This window comes from Paramormyrops kingsleyae, chromosome 10, assembly GCF_048594095.1.
Source record: "Paramormyrops kingsleyae isolate MSU_618 chromosome 10, PKINGS_0.4, whole genome shotgun sequence".
NCBI classification, from domain to species: Eukaryota; Metazoa; Chordata; class Actinopteri; order Osteoglossiformes; family Mormyridae; genus Paramormyrops; species Paramormyrops kingsleyae.
The window spans coordinates 16,450,098-16,469,275 of NC_132806.1; the positions used below are offsets into that span (position 1 = coordinate 16,450,098).

At 45.6% G+C, this 19,178-nt stretch overlaps 2 protein-coding genes across 17 annotated transcripts in view; one reads left to right on the top strand and one right to left on the bottom strand.

Annotated features, from left to right (window-relative positions):
* Nucleotides 1-11,148, top strand: part of mark2b (MAP/microtubule affinity-regulating kinase 2b) — a 45,673-nt gene extending 34,525 nt beyond the window's left edge. For 7 of the 12 annotated variants that reach the window (XM_023794593.2, XM_023794643.2, XM_023794651.2 and 4 more), the window contains 3 exons: nucleotides 3,238-3,264; nucleotides 5,582-5,620; nucleotides 7,707-11,148. In XM_023794593.2, coding sequence (XP_023650361.1) covers nucleotides 3,238-3,264; nucleotides 5,582-5,620; nucleotides 7,707-8,142 — 502 coding nt within the window. In that variant the 3' untranslated portion in view covers nucleotides 8,143-11,148. The remainder of the gene's footprint in view (nucleotides 1-3,237; nucleotides 3,265-5,581; nucleotides 5,621-7,706) is intronic. The other 5 variants (XM_023794611.2, XM_023794638.2, XM_023794620.2 and 2 more) reach the window with 5 other exon arrangements.
* A 383-nt stretch (nucleotides 11,149-11,531) lies between these two features.
* rcor2 (REST corepressor 2) lies at nucleotides 11,532-18,824 on the bottom strand. Of its 5 annotated transcripts, none has more exons than XM_072717419.1 (13): nucleotides 18,416-18,824; nucleotides 16,917-17,043; nucleotides 15,984-16,112; nucleotides 15,786-15,866; nucleotides 15,629-15,681; nucleotides 14,670-14,831; nucleotides 14,284-14,408; nucleotides 14,125-14,191; nucleotides 13,731-13,973; nucleotides 13,432-13,509; nucleotides 13,275-13,332; nucleotides 12,926-13,152; nucleotides 11,532-12,716 (listed from the first exon to the last, which is right to left on the bottom strand). In XM_072717419.1, the coding sequence occupies exons 2-13, from the start codon at nucleotides 17,035-17,037 to the stop codon at nucleotides 12,372-12,374; spliced, it is 1,689 nt and encodes a 562-aa protein (XP_072573520.1). In that variant the 5' UTR covers nucleotides 17,038-17,043; nucleotides 18,416-18,824; the 3' UTR covers nucleotides 11,532-12,371. The 5 variants fall into 5 exon arrangements, with proteins under 5 accessions (XP_072573520.1, XP_023650478.1, XP_023650469.1 ...); XM_023794710.2 differs by lacking the exon at nucleotides 18,416-18,824 and adding an exon at nucleotides 17,395-17,870 and having other exon boundaries at nucleotides 16,056-16,112; XM_023794701.2 differs by lacking the exon at nucleotides 18,416-18,824 and adding an exon at nucleotides 17,395-17,870.
* Nucleotides 18,825-19,178: the final 354 nt, after the last annotated feature.

Sequence of the window (19,178 nt, forward strand, 5' to 3'; positions counted from 1 at the left end):
GTTGGTGGAATTTGTTGGGTGAAGGGTGGTGGACGGGTAGGAGGTGGAAATAGTGATAGAGAGCCGATGAATGAAAGAGGCACGGGAGGAGGGATGCATTTAGAGAAGCTCACTGTTTAATCCCTTCCTCTCATCCCTCTTCAGTTTTCTGTTGTCTCTGGATTTCAGAAACATGTTTCAAACTAGTCTAGCAGCTTAGGCCTCTGCTTCTGGGTACTGCTCCTTGCTGAGGTTTGTCTCTTGGGGCTGGGATGTGAATTAGAGCTTAAAGGGAAATGGGTTGAGGTACAGCATTATGTGGGACCAAGGTGTGTGTGGCATGCTGTCCATGTTGGGGGAGGGTCCATGTTGGGGGAGGGTCCATGTTGGGGGAGGGTCCATGTGGGTGCTGCAGCAGGTGGTGGGTGGTGCTGGAGGCCAGGCGATGAGCTTCTGGAGTTTGAAGATCGGGAAGGTAAAGATGTAGAAATGGGCAGTGATTCTCGCTTAAGCCTCATTTTGGGGAGCTGCGGTGTGACTCGCTCTGATCGCTGGGGACCATCCTGTCTGGCGATTTATGGTTTCCTAACAAAATCGAAAAGGCCGGCCTTCGCTTTCGTCAGTCATCTTTGACTTGTTCCTTTTTCATAAAACATTGGCTCGTTTTGGGTCCAAACAGCGAGAGCTGCTAGATTTTTAAAAAATTTTTTATTATTGTAGCCTTCCATGGCTAATTTGTGTTCCAAGAACTGTTATTGCAGTTTCACAAAACCTTTGGTTCTTAATTGAGGAGGAGAAATGAACATCTCTGGCTCCAAGTGTTGTATTTCTGCATCACATGGTTACTTGTGTGCATGTCAGCCCTGCCCAAGTCAGAATGAAAATGAGATTCTTGCTGCTGCATCAAAGTTTAAAAAAATCGGTAACAGGTAATTGGTGGTAAATTAAAACCTTTTTGTCAAAGACGGACAAGAGCTGTGAAAACCTTCAGGTCTGAAAGTTTTTATTCATTTCTGAAGTGCCAAAACAGAAATAAGCCAGCATTTATATAAATATTTTTTTTAAATAAATAAAAACACTGTCACACACAACTAACTCGCAGCTGTCTTGGGCAAGACCAGTGCTGGCTGAATTTTCTCTGGGCTGCATCAGGTTGTTAATCGCTAATTTAGCAACGTGTCCTTCACAGTCCAGAGTGACAGGTGAGACGCTGCTTCCCATGGATTTATTTCTGTGCGATAACCTGCAGTCACGCACACACACTAAAACAACCCTCCTATATGTCTGGGGACTTCACATTAACGGCTCGTCGTAATTAACCATCCTTAACTCCAAACTGCCAGCACTCTGCAAGTGATGGGGAGCGGGAAGTTTTTAAAGCTCTTTATTATTTTCTTGGGACATTGCCACACACTTTGGGTTTGAGGAAATTGTCCCTCTAGACAGCAGAGCTTCTCCACATCGCTGGGGCCTGGGTTCACACAAACGGGGGCTATGAATACATGTGGAGATGCTTTTTCTCTTGCTGTGGAGCAGGGGAGAGAGATGAGGATCCTGTAATACCCAGTGGCTCGCTTTGCGTACTTTTGATTAAAATACTGCTCTCTTCTGCTAATTAAAACACATGTTAAAATCTGCAGGGAGGCCCTGTGTCGTGTTGGGTTTAAGGCTCTCAGTATTTAATCACGGGAGCTCCATGCTGGGCACTGCTGATGACAGTGGCCATAATTCTACAGGTTTATAGAGCTCCGGCAGGTCCCTCAGGGAGATGAAACTCTCCTCTTCAAGGAATATTTGTGTCCCCTCTACTAGGTGTATTATGATAATTTCCTGTGCTGAGGTTCAGAACAGCTAATGAGGAATGTCCTTAGAACCAGAACAGCCTGAGGATGGGCCTGCAGGGTATATTTTAAAATGGGCCACTGGACGTTGGAGAGGAGCTTCTATAGAGGCTCTGGTTCTCCGTGGGTTGGAAGTTTCTGTACTCGTACACAAGGAGAACCGATGCTGCTGTTGTGACAGCTGTGTTACCACTCTGTTTCATCATGGTCGCAGCTCTGAGCTCTGATACATGCTATTAAAGTTGGAATCCTGGTGGTAGTGGTGGGGGGGGACAAAAAAAAATCTTCACTAAAAACCTCCACTTTGAAGACGCCTCCGTGGTGACAGTTACCATGGTTACCTCTGAGCTATCACTTTCCCTAGGACCAAAAATACATCAGCGGTGGATGGGGACACAGTGGCATATTGTTGCTCGTGCTGCTTGTGGGGCCTGTAGACACAACAGAGTGTGAGGACGGCCATAAGTGGTCCGTTTCGGGGCTGTTTTCATGGTGTATGAGAACACCATTCCATCAAAAGTGCCACTTTGCCAGGTGTTTTTCATCGGCTCATCTTAGGGTAGCTATGGTCGTGTTCCTAAAACTAGCCTCTTCTTGGCTTTTATTTCATGCCCAGTATGACCTCTGCTCTGCCTCTGTGGTACACGGCATCTCCAAAACCAGATGTGGCCCCAGTTTCCCAAGTGAAACTAGTATTGGATAGTCCGTAGTATAGAAATGTCATTAAATAAATACTTAAATGTGCTTTAAACCCAAGGCAAAGTACAGACTGGGTTTACAGTGTGTTTTTTTTCATGGACTTCGGGAAACTGGGTTATTAAAGTGCAGATCTGATGCTGCTGGTCAGTCATGGAATAGAAAACCCATCGATCCCTTCAGAAGCATTTTTACTGGGAGGCTTGTGACCTCCTGTGTTACAGGCTGGGTAGAGGAATGACCTCATGGTCAGGGGCTGTCGAAACACACAACAGTTCATATGGCTAAATGTATGTGTACAGAAGATCCTGTGTGTCATCTATTTCCAAGGATGTGAGGACATTAACACAACACATGATCCATTTCCCTGCAAGCGCCATCCGTCGTTCGGCTACCTTTCGCCCGCACACAGATGGGAATATCGTGAGCTTGTGTGCCCCCTTCAGTGCTGGGCCCCCTCAGCAGCCCGACACAGTTGTGGTTTTAAACACCGCATTCCAGCTGGTTACTGTACATTCCTGTATTACCATGTATACTTCCTGTGTTCTGCAGGGCATCACATATAGCAAGTTGGGCCAGAGAGCGCGAGAGAAGTACCTAAGAGTATATTCCCCCTAAGATGAACTTCTGCATAAATACATATATACTTGCTGCGTTGTTTGTGTGCACGTTTGTGTACATACATTCTTCTTTCTTTCTCCCCCCCTTTTTTTTTTTGTAGAAATCTCTCGTTCAGATTCCCCAGAAGGTAGGCAACGACCACGACCACGATCCCCTTCAGCTTTAATTTCTATATCTGGTGTTTCCATTTTTGCCTCCCTTGTCTTGAACCTTTTTTTTTTTTTTTTGATCCTTTGTATTTATGGTCGTATTTCATTATTATTATGTATATTATGATCATTGTGTTTTGCCGTCGGTGTGACTTGTTTGGCCGGTACTAACGCCCCCGTCCGTCTGTCCGTCCGTCGCCATCTCGCCTGACTCACCCCCTGGCAGCCTTCTCTCCATAACGCCCATCCTCCTTTCTTCTCGCTCCATCTGTCGGTGGCCGTGGACCCTGCAGGTCACCTCTGTGTGGCCATGCGCCTCTCACAGTGCATGTAAACAGGAATGTGTCCTTCACCACCTCTGCTCATCCAGCTGCTCAGCTCCAGTACCTTCAGTAAGAAAGGATGCATGCTAACCAAGGTGGTGGTCCTCTCCGTTACAGATGGCCACTCTCTCTCAGGCGGTGTGACGGAGCAGCTCCTGGCTTAATTTTTACGGCCATCCTGTTGTTGCATGTCACACTAGGAGTGTGGTATTCTGAATCTTTTTTAATAAAATGTAAACGGCAGATGTTTGCAGATGCAGGTCTGTGGTGAGGTGACTGCAGGACAGTTAGTGGTCAGTGAGCAGATGGTTGGTGTGGAGCAGCCCTGGTCTTCTAAGTGGTCAGGAGGTGGAGACCGACCGAAGGGGCCCTAATACTCTGGCCTGCACTGGGACTTACACCATTTTCATGAACTAACATTCTCTGGTGGGAGGGCCTGCTGGACTAAACCCTTATACCCCAATGGACTGGTGTGCACCAGTTACTGGTGAATGAATGCAGTCTGAACAGGTACATGGACGTCGTGACTTGGGCTGGGCAGGTGGCTGCCCCATCCTGTGCGATTAGCAATCCGTCTTGGAGTGGGAGGTGGTTTGGGCGGGTGGGGGTTGCCACACAGCTGTGTTCTCAGTCCTGCCTGTCACCCAAGCTGCACGCCAACATGCTAAATAAAGGACTTGCCAGCAGACTGCAGTCTGGTCACGCTTCTCTGTCGGGGTGTGATAAATGTTATTATTTTTGCCTTAGCCCACATGTCGAATTCACCACCCAGAACCTGCCTCTTTCGCAATCACATCCACCTCCATACCTGTAGATTCCTTTTGAAATTAATCTTGGGTGATTTTCATTTTAATTTAATTTCTAGCTCACTACATCTTTTATCTTTAACTTTATTATTATTATTATTATTATTATTATTATTCAAGACTGATGGTATTGGTTTTAATATGTTCTCTCTAATAGGTCCGTCAGCAGTAGTTCATTTAAGTGCGCTCTTTTTTCCTTACGCACTAGAGGGCACTGTAGGGTTCATCGAGGCTGGGGAAGGATTTGTATGTCCTGAGAAATGTGCACCCTCTGGTGGTCACATAACTTAAATTTCAGTCATTAGGCTGAAATAATCCATCAAAAAGATCTTTCATTCAACTATAATTCATGATAGTGTCATTCAATACCGTCTCATCCATGACCGAATCTTTCCCAATGTTGTAATTCTGCTTGGATTTTTTTAATTCTTGTGGAGCAGGGGAGAATTCAGGTTTCAGCAGGTAGATGTAAGAATAGATGTGCACACACGTACATTTCAGCTGGATCTGGATGTCATTCTCATCAAGTTGCCTCTGAAGATCATTTGGAGGTTTGCTCGATGTGCTGTGTCAGGAATTGTCACGCCCCCCATCAGCCCAGGTCTCTCTCACCTCTGCACATGCTGTGCACCATTCGCTTCCCAGAGTTGTTCAAAAAGCGTGTGAACTTGTGGGAGGTATCAAGCTTTTTTAACATGTAAAATCAGGGTATACGGCGTGGGCATTGAGGGCAGCTTTAGTCTGCCCCGGTGTGTGTGTCCAGCTTATGGTGATGGTTTGGCCTTGGCTACGTCTGGCCCTTTGTTCCAGTTCTACATGTGTCACTTATCAGTGAGTGAGTTCTCTGTATATTTCCATTGACACAATGTCTGCCTCACTTTAATTAGACTCTGGGTGGGCGGGTGGGTGGGGGCCTGGTTCTGGAGGCCTTTCATGTGGGTCAGGATGGCTAAACAGATTACAGACACCGCCTGATAACGGTATTGAAGGCCTGCCTTTACAGTGGGATGATCTCATTAGTAATGTGAACAGTGTAGATGTGGAACTGCATGGGCCGGGGTAGCGGAGCGCTGGTGCATCGGGGTTGGTGGTGGAAGTGAATCAATAACTCAAGTGTCCAAAAAAACAGATCTGATGAGACTAAACTTGTGCCCCTTTTCTCCGAGGAGCCCGTATGAGGGAGAGGGTCATGATGAGGGCAGCAGGTGAGCCATGCCACGTGATTTAATCAGCTACCATGTAGTCCTCAGTTGGATGCCTTGATTAGGCTGAAAGTTGATTGGCCTATTAATCAACCAATGTGTGATCATCACTGTTAAACAAATGCAAAAAAAAAAAAACAATAGAATTCTATTGTGTGAATCATTTGATTGGTTGATATATTGCTTTTGTAAGTTTTTTTTTTTATTAACTCAAGATGACAAAGACGATGTATTTTTTAACACGGTATTGTCCTTTTTTACTATATTTGTAAACCTGCTGAGTTGTAAGGTTCATATGGATGTAGTTTGCCTTCCCGTTTGTCGCTTCCTTTTGCTTTTGGTGTTGTGGGTCTTTGATCTATATTGCAGCAACTTAAAAAAGGTATGGATTTATGGTGATTCGGGTCACCTTTATCAGTATCTTTACTTGATAATTATTGCATTGTACTGCTTGAAGTTCTTCCAACAAAACAATCTAAAATGATACTCTAAAGTAACTGAGCACTGGCCAATAGTTTTAATATTAAAAAGTTAATAGTGTAATTAATGACTTAAGATGTGTGTTATAGAACCATTTTTTACATTCTGTAAGTAGGCTCTATAAAACATATGTTTAGCTCCTTGGCAGGAACATAGTTTTGTTATTGAACTACACAAGCTTGTTCTTTTACAAAAATATTAGTGGTGTGTGTAAGTCAGTAGAAAATAGCATCTTTTTCAGTTTGCTGTTCATGATGTTTATATCTTTAGTCGTGCATTTTTCCCCCAGTTTTTTTTTCTTCCCTATCTGCCATGGCCAGTTATTTGCCACAGGTCTCCACCTCAACACACAGCACCCATGTTGACGTGCGAGGGGGGGACACTAGAGCACACGGCCTCAGATGCACGTGTGTGCTGTCAGTTTTCATTGTGCGACGTCACACACGGGACAGAGCACTAGCCGCTTGGTTCCGCCTTTGGGTGACTGTAGACACTGCCGCACTGCTGTGAGAGGGAGGGGAATCCAGCTGTTTGACGCCTGGGGCCTGGGGCCTGGGGCCTGGGGCCTGGGGCCTGGCCACCTGCGAGGGCTGATGAGCAGTCTGACCCAGATCACAGATGTAGAGCAAACTGTAGAATGCCCTAGTAAATCATCAGAGTATTATTGATGAGAGGGCTTTGTTTTGAATAGGATTTCAATTGGAGGAAAAAAAATTTTTTTGGGAGTATTTAGAGGAAAAAAAGTCATGTTGGTAACCATCATCTGTTTGGGATCCATCTAGAATGGAGGCTGTAGTGTCCCTTTACGCTTGCCAGCATTGCACCCTCAGCATCCTAATTATTTGCTTGCCTGCTATCCACAAGCGTAAATAAAGCTCTGCAGAATCAGTCTGAGCAGTGAGCCCTGCTGCAGCATGCTTAACACTGTTCCCTGTGGCTCCTGCATGCTCTAACCACACCTCGCATGACCATCGCTCTCCTGTGCCGTAGCTGAGCCGTCAAGGCCTTTGCACAAGGCCGTCTCAGCTTAATTCTCTCTGCCAGATGTCTGGGTCTGCAGTGCGGACGCAGACTGTAAATTTGTTTTCTTTTCGATTTGCGCTCAAGCAAGCATCCTAAGGAAGCATCTAAAGGAGGAGATCTTGTGCTCCCTCAGCAGAGGCTGACCATGTTTTTGCTTCAGTTGTGAAATGTAATCTTGAAGGGATTTTCTAGAGAATGTGTTTTTTTTTTTTTGGAGAAGTGTTTGGCTGGTTAAGCCAAACTGATGCCCTTTGTAGTTTTTGGATCCTGTTTTGATGATCTGCTCATCTGCAGTATTCTGCAGCAGTTACTGTGTCTGCATTTTCAGAGGGTACGCAGTTTCATCTGGAGCAGAAACCTCTACATCTTAGTCCTTACATTCATACACCTCCCATACTGTCCCCATTCAATCAGCTCTCTCCACCCACCACTTCTCTTAAATCGTTCATTCTGCTGATGCTAATTATGCTCCTCTCTCCTTTTTGTATGCCACTTATTTGCCATCTTTTATGTATTTTCTTTGTGTTTGCCCTCGTGATCTTTCTCGCTTGTGTTTGATCTCTACCCTCTGTGCTCACCTCTTCAGGCCAATGCTGAGCACCACAGGAGACAAGAGTGAGAAGGTCCCAGGTGGCACTGTGGGCTCCATGGGAGACGAGAACAAGGACTCACTGTCCTCCTCGCCGGTCCCCAGTGGCACACCACCCTCTAGGGACTCCAAACCCCGGTCACTGAGATTCACCTGGAGCATGAAGACCACATCTTCTATGGAGCCCGGCGAGATGATGAAGGAGATTCGCAAGGTGCTGGACTCCAACAACTGCGAGTACGAGCTGCGGGAGCGCTTCATGCTGCTGTGCCTGTCAGGCGACCCGTCGCGGGATGACTTTGTGCAGTGGGAGATGGAGGTCTGCAAGCTGCCGCGCCTCTCGCTCAATGGCGTGCGCTTCAAGCGCATCTCCGGCACCTCCATCGCGTTCAAGAACATCGCCTCCAAGGTTGCCAACGAGCTGAAACTGTAATCGTTCTCATGGGCGCAACATAACCAGAGATGTGTCAAGTTTGACGACGACAACGTCGCGGAATCGAGGTTCTATTTGAGATGGAGACGACCCAGGAGAAGAAAACTAAGGCCTAGAAATGGCTTTGGCCTCTAAGGGACACATGTAGACTGCGCACCAGGAGCAGATCATCGGACTTGCAGGGCTGTGATTGTCATAGAGGCTACATGTTGGGGGCTTAGATTTTTCAAGTGTTAAGTCATTTGACTCCTCCTCCCTCCCAGTTAACCTCCGTCCTTAGATCGTGTTTTTTTTTTTTTAAATGTATTTTTTATCTCCAAATTCATGAAAATGTATGACCATTTTTTTTTTGGCCTGCTGTTTGTTTTTTTTTTTTTTTTAAAGTCTCATACCTCTTTGTAGAGGACAGGGGCAAGGGAATGGTTGGCGGTACCTGGAACGTCAGATGTACTGTGAGTCTCTTGGCCTCAAACCAGTTTGTTTCAGTTCAGTGCAAAATGGTGACCCATCTCCAAGCAGAAGCAACAGTAAAGCAACAAACTCCCTGGCTTCCTGAGTGTACAGCACAACCGTGTGGTACCCTGAGGGCAGCCCTCCCGTGGGCAAACCTGTCCACACCTGCTGTCTTAACACTAGAGTTCCATCCACTTCACTCCTTTTCTTCAGCCAGTTACATTTCTACTGCAGGGGTCAATTATGAGATGAACTGAACAAGGGCCAATTATGTAAAAATGGATGGATTGTACTTGTAACTGAGTTGCTGCTTGGTTTCAAGTTCTGCACTGGAATGAATCTGTTGTTACTTTTCTGAAGAAAAAATAATTACTATAAGCAAGCTGAATGATCTTTTGTTTTGTGTTTGTTCAATTGTATCTCGTCGTTGTATAGAGAATGTAAACGGAACACGAGACTCCATCATGCCTCCCTCCAAGCCACCCGGAAGAAAGTATAAATTCTATCTATAAATATATAAATATCTACAAATCTATATATCACTGAAAAGGAAATTATTTAGTTTGTGTCATTTTAATTTGTGCATTTGAGAATGTGACTTGAACCATTGTTTTCCCTCTCAAAACACCCCCCACCCGCCTGACTGACGAAGAGGAAAAATGGAGAAAGTCCAAGAGAGAAACTGTCCAACCATAACTCCGCCCCCCTGCGGCACAGGGGTAAAAAGACTAGGGTTGTGGCAGTTTCATACCTTATCACAAATATTGTTGCATTATTTTATTACTATCACTGTCGTTTTGACTGGAGGATTTACTATGATGCATGGGGGTGATCCTGCTGTTTCTGTATTTACAACCAAATGGCCGTTTGCCTCAAACATCTTTCTCACAGTAATTCTGTATGTAATTTTTGGGTGGGGGGGTGGGGGGGCGTTCTTTAAAGTTAATTATCTTAATTGACTACTGCTCATTTTCGTCTTGGTTTAGTGTATTATTCCTTTTTTGGTGTTTTTGTTCTTTATAAAGATATTTTTAGCACAGTAAAGGAGCTACACTGGTTTATTTAAGTTTGGCGGTATCAGGTATAGATCCTGACGTGAGAGTAGCTGTGTTAAACAGGACAGTGGGTCAGGTTGTGTGTGTGTGTGTGGTGGATGTAACCCCCCCCCCCCTCCATCCCAGCAGGCCGTGTCCTCCTGTGCCGTCACCAGTACACAAGACATGATTGATAGATGAGTGGTGACTGAAGTAATTGAATTACCAAAGGACTAAACTGTCAGTTCCCCATTGATTGTAATGCCTTGTGCTCTACCTACTGGATTTGTTATGAGTTGTGAAATTTGTCTGCGAGTGACTTCGGAGTCAGTGCTGAGTCACTGCAGAAGCTGGTGTCCAGGTCTGGACTGCGGTGTGGGAAGGATGGGCGTCTCCTATCGTAGTTATGCCTGTGGATGAGCACCTTTTGGTCCTTGTTCCCTTTTGCACCGCAGTACTGTAAGTAATTGTCTTGTAAAAAAAAAAAAAAATGTAAAAAAAATCTGCAAAATCCCATCCTATGTATACTGTTAGCTCTTCTCCATCGTATCCAGTGCTGCATTAATTTCAATAGCAGGAGGGGTTTAGCCAGTTTGAGTGTGAACGTACAAGCTTCATACATGCCTGCTTAGACTGAGTGTGAGATGTACTGTGCCGATTTGCGTCATTAATGGTTATTGCAGAAAGGAGCCCCTGCTGTGTGTGGATCAGCCGGCTCACCACAGTCAGGCACCGAGGCTTTCTGCAGTTCCACTTCCCTCTGCTCGGAGCGTGTGACCATTTCGGGTCCTGTTTGGAACCACCTTTTCCAGTTCATTCAAATTCAGCTCCTGTTTGCAGATTCCTCATCCTTTGGTATCAATTTCCAAGGGTGACGGAGTTTGAGGCGTGATTGCCGTGTCACTGGGCCATAAAAAAAGATAGCGTGTGAGACGGAGGTGCGTAGCGAAGCGGGGGCACGATCTGTGCGTTTCCAGCCACTCTGAAGCTCTCCCAGTTGGCCGCTGTAGAGTTTTATCCTTACCCATGATCAAAATTACAGCTGATGAATACGGATGTGTGTATCGTGCACTTGGTGCGAATTGTGTAGTGTCTCCCCACTGCTGTGCAATGGGACTGTGGCACCCCCTCATCAGCAGCCTCTCCAGTACCGTCTGGGTTCGGGGCTCCAACAATACAGGAAGGCAATGTTAAAAAGAAGGTGCAGAGGCAGAAAAGGGTGGACGGTCTTAAATGCAAATGTGAACTGCTTCGGAGAACACCTGTGCACATCTGTATATTTTTTTCCTGAGATTTTGTTTTTAATAAAACTTTTTCTTTCCAGATGATTTTGTTCAAGGTGCTGGGAATCCTATCTTTTTTCAGGGTTGATTTTGTCACATTTTTTTCCATTGCTGTAATTTACATTTTTTTGTGTCACAAACTGCACAATTGGTGTGGCCAGGGTGGGACAATGTATTGTTTTTTTGTGAGGAAAATAATTCAATGATAGTAATAAACAAATGGCATTAAAACGAAACTGGTGTTCGGCATGTTTGCTAAAGATTAATTGAACAAAATGACCTATCAGATTAAACGGAGGGGCCTGGGCAAGCAGCCAGTTCATTAATCAGTACCATTTCTCTCTCTCCAGCAGTGGATTTTAAGCCACAGTTCCCCCACCCCCAGTCAGACTACCAGCAGCACAACTGATCCAGGTAATTAAGTATTTACATAGCATTGTGATTTAGGTTTGCAGTTAGGGGAATAGGATGTAATTCTCCATGTGTCACAAACAGAATGGAGAACATGAACTCTGCTTGTAGATGGGATCACTGGCAGCATGTCGGTATCGGTAACCGAGACCTCTGTCAGAAGTTTACATTTTACCAGGTCCTTCAGTGTGCATTACTTTCCAACCACAACAATGCAAATTTACCTTTATTCTATATATAAAAAAGTCACAAGCAATTCCAGTCTAACATGTATACAATTCACATACACACCTTCACAAAAATGTAAAAAGGTAACTAATGCTGTATGCTTACTGCGATTCCTCACATCAGTGTTTGACAGCAGAAGTGTTTGTGCATGATTGCAAGTTTAGTGTGTCAGTGTTTGGATCAAGTATTAGAGTAGTGCTTTTCTTTATTCCTACACTATCTAAAAAGGTAGAGAATGTTTCTAATGCCTTTCCCCCCAGTGTACTGGGAACAGCACAGAGCTACTTAATGTTTATCTAGATGAAACTGATCCTCCTTTCCTTTCACTTTGATTAACATCCCAACATTCACAGTGCTCCTCCGTCTCAGGAAACCTGCCCGCGGAAGGGTCCTGATGTTGCCATGGCAACAAGCTGAGGCCAATCCTGCCTTTTACAATCCAGTGTATATTTTTGTTTTAAGGTTTTTGGTTATTTTCACAGCAACAGGACAGTTAACGGAACCTGTGTGAACATATGGCCGCCTTGGGGGTAAAAAAAAAAAAAAAAAAAGTGGGTGTGTTCCATTTGCCCCAGGGAGCAGTAACAGAACTCCTAGCCGGGCCTGCAGCTATAGTTTGTCTTCATTGGGGGGGCAGCGGTTTGGAAGGAATTATGTGGTGCAGATCCTGGATGGCTGTGTTGTCCATGTGGGGGAAGAGGTAGAGGGATGAGTACGCACTAGTTACCATAAGACCAATGTGTGTGATGGTCTTCTGTCACTCAAAATGCCCATCTCTATAATGGCCCTGTGTAAACCTCCCCCTTCCCCCCCCTCCCCGTCAGTGAGAGTGTGACGGTTCTACTTTTAGTCCCACCAAGGAGGGTGGTATCTGGGTAATCATGGAGGGAGATGAACTGATGTTAGCATTTCGGTGGAGGGTGGAATTGATGGCAGGCCGAATGAGGGGTGGAGGGGGGTGGTTGTGAGGGGTGCGGGTTTGCAGGGGGCGAGTCTGCAGGGGTGGGGGCTGGCGGAGTAAGCTAGGAGTGGCTGGTGGAGGCCCGGGGCGCAGCAACGGGGGTGGTTGAGATAGAGGAGGTGGAGTTTGGTTGGAGTGTGAGTTAGTGTTGGTACTGCTGCCCAGGGATGGAGGAGAAGGAAGGAGAGCGCCACTGATCTGCACCTGAGAGGAGAACAGGAGGCGCATCACTCGTTATCCTATCAGCCAGTGTCAGCGTGCTGCACTGGAACAAGGCATCCACTAAACATCTTTCACAGCTTTTAATCTTTCACATAAAAAAACTAAACCAACACTAAATATTTGGCCACACGGCCCAAAACAGCCCAGAAAGCTACTAAAAATAATCCCATTCTTCCTCCTGCCCGCCTCACCTCCTCATCCTCAGTGCTCCCCGACACCCCTCCTCCTGCCACTGCCGCTCCCTTGGCCTCCTCGGTGGTCCCGGCCTGCACCTCCTGCTCCGCCTGCCACTCCCGCAGCACCTCGTCCAGATTGAAACGACGCCGGTAGCTGGCGAAGAAGGAGCTCACCTGGGACGCCGTCTTGTTCCCGATGACCTCGGCGATGGCTGCCAGGTCTTTGCCATAACGCCTGATAGCTGTGGACGGGCAGAATCACACTGTCTGCGTCCTCCGCTGGCAGAGCTCATTCCGCCACCTCAGTCTTGTTCATTTGCCACCCCGCTACGCCTCCCCCACATCTGTAGGCAGAGAGCCTTACCCTGCACAGCCAGCAGCTGCTCCTCCGTGGCCCAGCGGGAGTTTATCTTGGGGGTTGGCTGCAGACAGAGGAAGCCTGTAAGATGGTGCCTGGTCTGCCTCAGCTACTCTATAGTAACGCACCCCTTTTCACTCTGCTTCTGGGGAGTGCCGGGTACCTCGGATGGCCGCATGGCGTCGATTCCTCCTTCCAGTTCTTGCTTGAGGCTGCTGTTAACCTGCTTGATGCTCTGCACCTGAGAACCAGTGGGGGGGTTGCATGTCAATAAAGTTAATCCTTTGTCCACGATATACATCAGAAAGAGGCAGGCAGACAGAATGACAGAAGCTGGTGAAATAAAGAATCATACAAAATAAGCAACTTTTGTGTGTGGCTTCTCTGTCCACCACAGCCAGGGTCAACTTTCAGCCTGGCTATGACCCCCCCCCCCCCGCGTCCACAGGACGACGACACTACCTGTCTCTTTAAAGACACCAGCTGCATGTCCAGCTGCCTGAGGGACACGGTCCCTGTCTCAGGGGATGCAGACAAGGATGAGATGTCCTGCTGGATCAGGTGCATTCCCTTTGGGGGGCGTCGACGAGCCCGGAGAGGATGATGTCGGTACTGTGACCCCTGGTTCTCCTTTCTAACTGGACCACACCTTCCAGAACTCCCCTTTTCCCCTCCCCCTCCACTGCTGGTACTCTGCTTCGGAACCTGGACAAAGAAATACCCACAACACGCCCCCCCCCCCGAAATCAGCATTTCTGAAGTCATGAGCAGCAGGTGATGAAAAAGCTTTTCAAAAGCTTTATATGTCAGTTAGTGTACAAGCACAGAGCACAACTAATGTGAAACAAAACAGTACCTCTTTTTTAGTGTCCACTTCAAAGTCACTGTCACTCCCAGCATCTCCTCCTTCCATCTCATCATTACTGAAAGACAACACAACTGGGCGAATGTACCTCCCATTTTTGCTAAATGTGCCCCCACCTCTGCTCCGGCGGCCAGTGTCCCGCTGGCTCACCTGTCGTCCTTCTCCCTCTTGCTCACCAGTCTCCGGGCCTGTCTGTCCATCACACTGGTGCGGGTCCGTGTTTTCTTCCAAGAGTAATAGTACTTCACTAAGCTTGTGATCAGCTTGTCCGGCAGCTGGAATCCAGTGACAAAGACAGTGTGATCCTGCCAGCCCAGATATTAAGCCCTGCTTTAAATCACCAAAGGCAGTAATATTTTAGACTGTTTGGCAGGGAGCCGGGAGGGAGCAAAAGTGTGGACCGTCTGTGGGTCCCCAAGGACCGGGATGGGAAACACTGATCTAATGTATTAATATTATTTATGGAAGCTAGACTTTGGTTGTAGATCACATTTTAGGGAGTGGGATCCAGATTCATTCATCGCTCTGCTCCTCACCATCTGCTGGATTCGGTGGAAGCTCTTGCCGTGGAAGCTGAAGGCCTGCTCGAACAGCACCTTGTCCTCCACTGTCCACTCCTCTGGGAAGGGCGTGAAGTTGGCCAGGTCAGCCAGGGACTTCTCCACATCATGCTTGTGCCAAAGCAGCATTCCCAAGGCCTGAGCTCAAGGAGAAGGACATTTATTATAACGATAAAAGGCGAGTCTCATTCCTGCAGCGGCTTCACCAACTTTGGCCACCATTTGATATTTAGCATTAGCATGAACACACTACCCTGTAAGCAGCTGCAAGACAGATGGATGAGCAAGCTATTGCTTTTTCCATCAATGTGGATCAATGCATGTGGTAGTATATACTGTATATATTGTAAACATGAACGGCACAATCTATATGCCCAATACCCTGAACTGTTGTATTCAAGCCATACGACCAACAGTAAGTTTATCGGTACAGTCCAGTTCAGATGATGCTGGTTCTAATGCTTGCAGTGGAAAAAGAACAACAAATCAGGCTTTTCCAGCCCACTTTCCAGCCTGGTCCCGTATTATTTTGGCTCGGCATAATAGTGAAATGACAGCTTAAGATCTGCCAATAGATCATGTCTGGTTTATATGATGAGCAATACATCAGTGCAGACATTTTTATGAAACAGGTCTTTTAAAAGGCACCCCCTCATCCCTCATCGCTTTACTGCTGTGATTTTTGGTTCTCAAGGATAACACATGAGCACCTTGCATGTCCGCCCATAACTCACTGGGCACATGAACACCTAGTTCTAATCCTTCGAAGACCTTTAGCCATTCATAACAATCAACAATGCAGTTGGCTCAGGGACCCCCCCCAAACATGTGGACACAGTCATTTACTGCGACCTGCACATGACTCTATCTAGGGACATCTAGGGTGCAACATGTAGCATCACTTCAGCAGAAGGTAGATTATCAGGAAAACGTACCTGTTCCATGTTGTATCCATGTCTCTCCTTCGCCATCAGAATATATTCATCCACTGAGGGAAAAAAACATGATTTTGAGTGTCATTGCACAGCATGCTAACTGATGTTTAAGTCTTTCTCATAAGAAGTCCTTGTAGTGAGGTGGGACAGTTCTTACACTTTGCATCAGATACCATAGTGCTGGGCGACCAGACCAGCATGCTCCTCTGATCCTTTTCACTGAAGCGAGCAGGACTGTCTGTGAACACAGATCCCTCCTTTTTACATTCCATCATCAAATGAAAGCACAGTTATGCTACCTTAAAACAAATAAACGTAACACTGTGTCACAAACCATCTCAAAGACGGCACTAACCTGTATCTGTTTCACCATTACACTTTGTTGCACTAACCCACCCCCCTGCGCTCCACTCAAAGAGATCGTTACCAGGTTTGAATTCTGGAATCTGAGCTTGATAGTCCCCTCCAACTCGAATCATGCTGTCTGTGGAGACAGAATCAGTGGGCAATGAGCACTGTGTCTACAGCCAGAAAAAGTCAGAGAAAACCACAAATGGGTTAAAAAAAACAGGGAGAGAAATGCTTATAATGAACAAAGTGGAGAAGAATGATAGAAAAATGATAGATGAGTCCTACATAATTGTGAGTGCACAAACAAAGACATCAGCTTAATAGAAACAATTCAGCAAATCTGTGGTACAAATTTGGTACTTTAGTGTGGCAATGTATCAATTCGTATTGCTGTATAGAATTACACATGTGCAGAAAGTTGAGAAGCATGATTAACTTCCCTCAGATCCTGAACACCACCTCCACTATGAATCTAGCCAGAAAGTCTGCTTGACTCTTCAGGCATTTTCACATTGTCATTTGATACAATGGAAACTTTCTGCCGACTCAAGATTCTACATGACAGTTAAACCTACAGAATGAAATGCTATGAGGTATAGATACAAACAGTAAGTGTGGTGTAGTGAGGTGTAAAACATGTATAGTAAACACAAAGTAGATGATGCAACTATTGTGTAATTTTACAGTCAGATGAGCACCAATCAAACATTTTGTATGATGTCATATGCATAAAAACAACAAAAGCATGCAAAGCCTACAGTACCTGTGTTGTGCCAAAAATAAGAATGGCACAGTAAAAGTAGTATAAATAAATACTGAAATGACTGTAGATGTTTGGTAGTATCAGGCAAAAAGGCAACAGCTGACTGGTGGGACAGTGATGAAAAGCAAGCCGTGCTTGCAGCCCCATGTGAAGATATAAGGTATGGAACCAAACCGTGTGCGTGCTCCTCGTCACTGCTCTCCTCCTCAGAATGCTGGCTGTTGCCATTGGTAACATTCTTAGCCCTGCTTCGGGACAGAACACCTGACCCAGTCTTCTCCATTACTGACGGCATGGCTTCCTGACACCAACACAAAGACAGACATCATTACATTAGACATCCTGTATGTGATTCATACACACGTCCACAACTATCGGCGCTGCACATTCTTTCTGCTAAATTTGTAGGGCTCCTGAAACAATAGTGACTCAAAGTTTGTACTACACTGTCTGATCATACTTAAAGTATGTAAAGGCGAAAGCCCATGACGAAAACACTGTGCCTATCAAGACTACAGCTGCCTAACAAACACTGTACTGTAGCAATATTTACTACAAACCAATCACTTATAACCGACATAACATCACGCGTTGCACAATGCAGCCGTGTTTCACATTTCATTCACTCATCTGCATCAGATACTTTTAATACCTTTGTGTGTGATATTTGCCTTTTTGAGACGGAAAGCAAATCCCTAGTGTACAAATTACACATTTCCCCAGGGCACCCTCGTGGGAGACAGTGGTTATGCGCATGTGTATTTGCAGGTTATCGGTAAACGTAAAAGGTTTTAAACATTCGCTTCAGTGGCCCGGACCAGAAGACACAGAAAGGTGGTGTTAGCCAACAACACGTGGGATACGTGCACAAGCCAACTTTTCCTAGTACTGGCTCCCCTTCAGAATAGATTCACTGATCATTAGCTGAAACACGACTCAAATGCGTGTCCGACGACAAATCCATGATCTTGAGCAAAATTATACACTGTAACCTCGTGCTTTGACTGGCTCTTGTTCCAACGTCATAACATCGTTTGGACGTTACCGTCTGATGGCTTTAACTACTGATCTAATTCATTCTACTCCAGACACTGAAATCCATCCTATAAATGAGTGCTTATCCACACCTTTAACAGCCAAACTGTCTTACATTTTTTAAATTTATATATAAACACACGAACCCCGATAAAGATACGTGGGTAGCGGTCTATACATTGTTACGAGATCACTTATTTTAACTCCGTTTTATTTGTTTACGCTCAATATTAATTTGTTCGTAAAAGTTGTGTCACACGCAGCCCCCCGCTCTCTCCTATCGGCTGCGATCCGACTTTATTCGCCGATCCATGCGGGGGGGGGGGGGCGACATGCCGTTAAAAGGGATCCTGTTCGCATCCCAACACTTGTGCTGCCTCAATCAAGTCCGGGCGCCCCCTTCAACCCAAATTCTACCTTGCTCTCATCTACTCTACGTTTCGCTTCTTGCAATTAACACTTTTATTTCCCTTTTTCGTCCTTATGTATTATTCTGTGAAATTCCATAAAACACAACAAAATTATTTAGAAGGATCAAACGAGCCAACGTGGGTCTGGACCGGCCCGGCAGTTAAATAAATATATAAATAAACTGCCAGATGGATAAATAGTTAATTAATAAATAGAAAAAAAATCACCTTTCCTTAACGATGCCTCTGCTTTATGTCTTCGTCCAGTGGCAACCTGTAAAGTTTATATTCTTTTGTTTTACCCGTAAGTCCAATTCTCTTTATTACAATTTGCGTTGTAGCCAGCTAGCTAGTTAGTAGCTCCCTAGCAAGCAAGCTGGCTATTTTATTTAAAACTTGGCTATACCAGTAATCGTACTTGTTTCACGAGAACACAAAGCGAGCTACCATTCAATTTTAAAACATGAAGTACATACAGTTACAAACTAAATTTCTCACACACACCTCCCATACTCATACAATGAAATCGGTTGTATAGTTTGTGTCTATGTATGTGTGCCGGGTAGCCTCAACACTCCCACTTTCATACATTAAATCCGCCCCCACCGCCTGATTGCCTCAACTAACTTCGATGTCAAAAAAGTAGTCCCTCATAGCAGAATCCATACGGCTTCATTTATCTTTATGGGATCCGTAGTAGTTGCATTTATTTTAAACATGGGTATTTTGTCTACAGTTGTGCTTCTATATTAATCTGTGGCAAATTCCATGTACTTGTTTCCCGAACAGACATTTAACATGCATCGTGGGTAGGGCTCCATAACGGACTGAAGCGTTTGAACAGTAATTGAATACCAGTATGGCAAACATTCGTGGGAAATTAGAAGTTGAGTGCAGGGAGTAAAATTAGAAGCTTTCCCCGGCTGGGAGCTACTTCCCTATGAGGATGCGAAGGGATTTATCAGCTGCCCGTAGCGGTGATGAGGTCGTG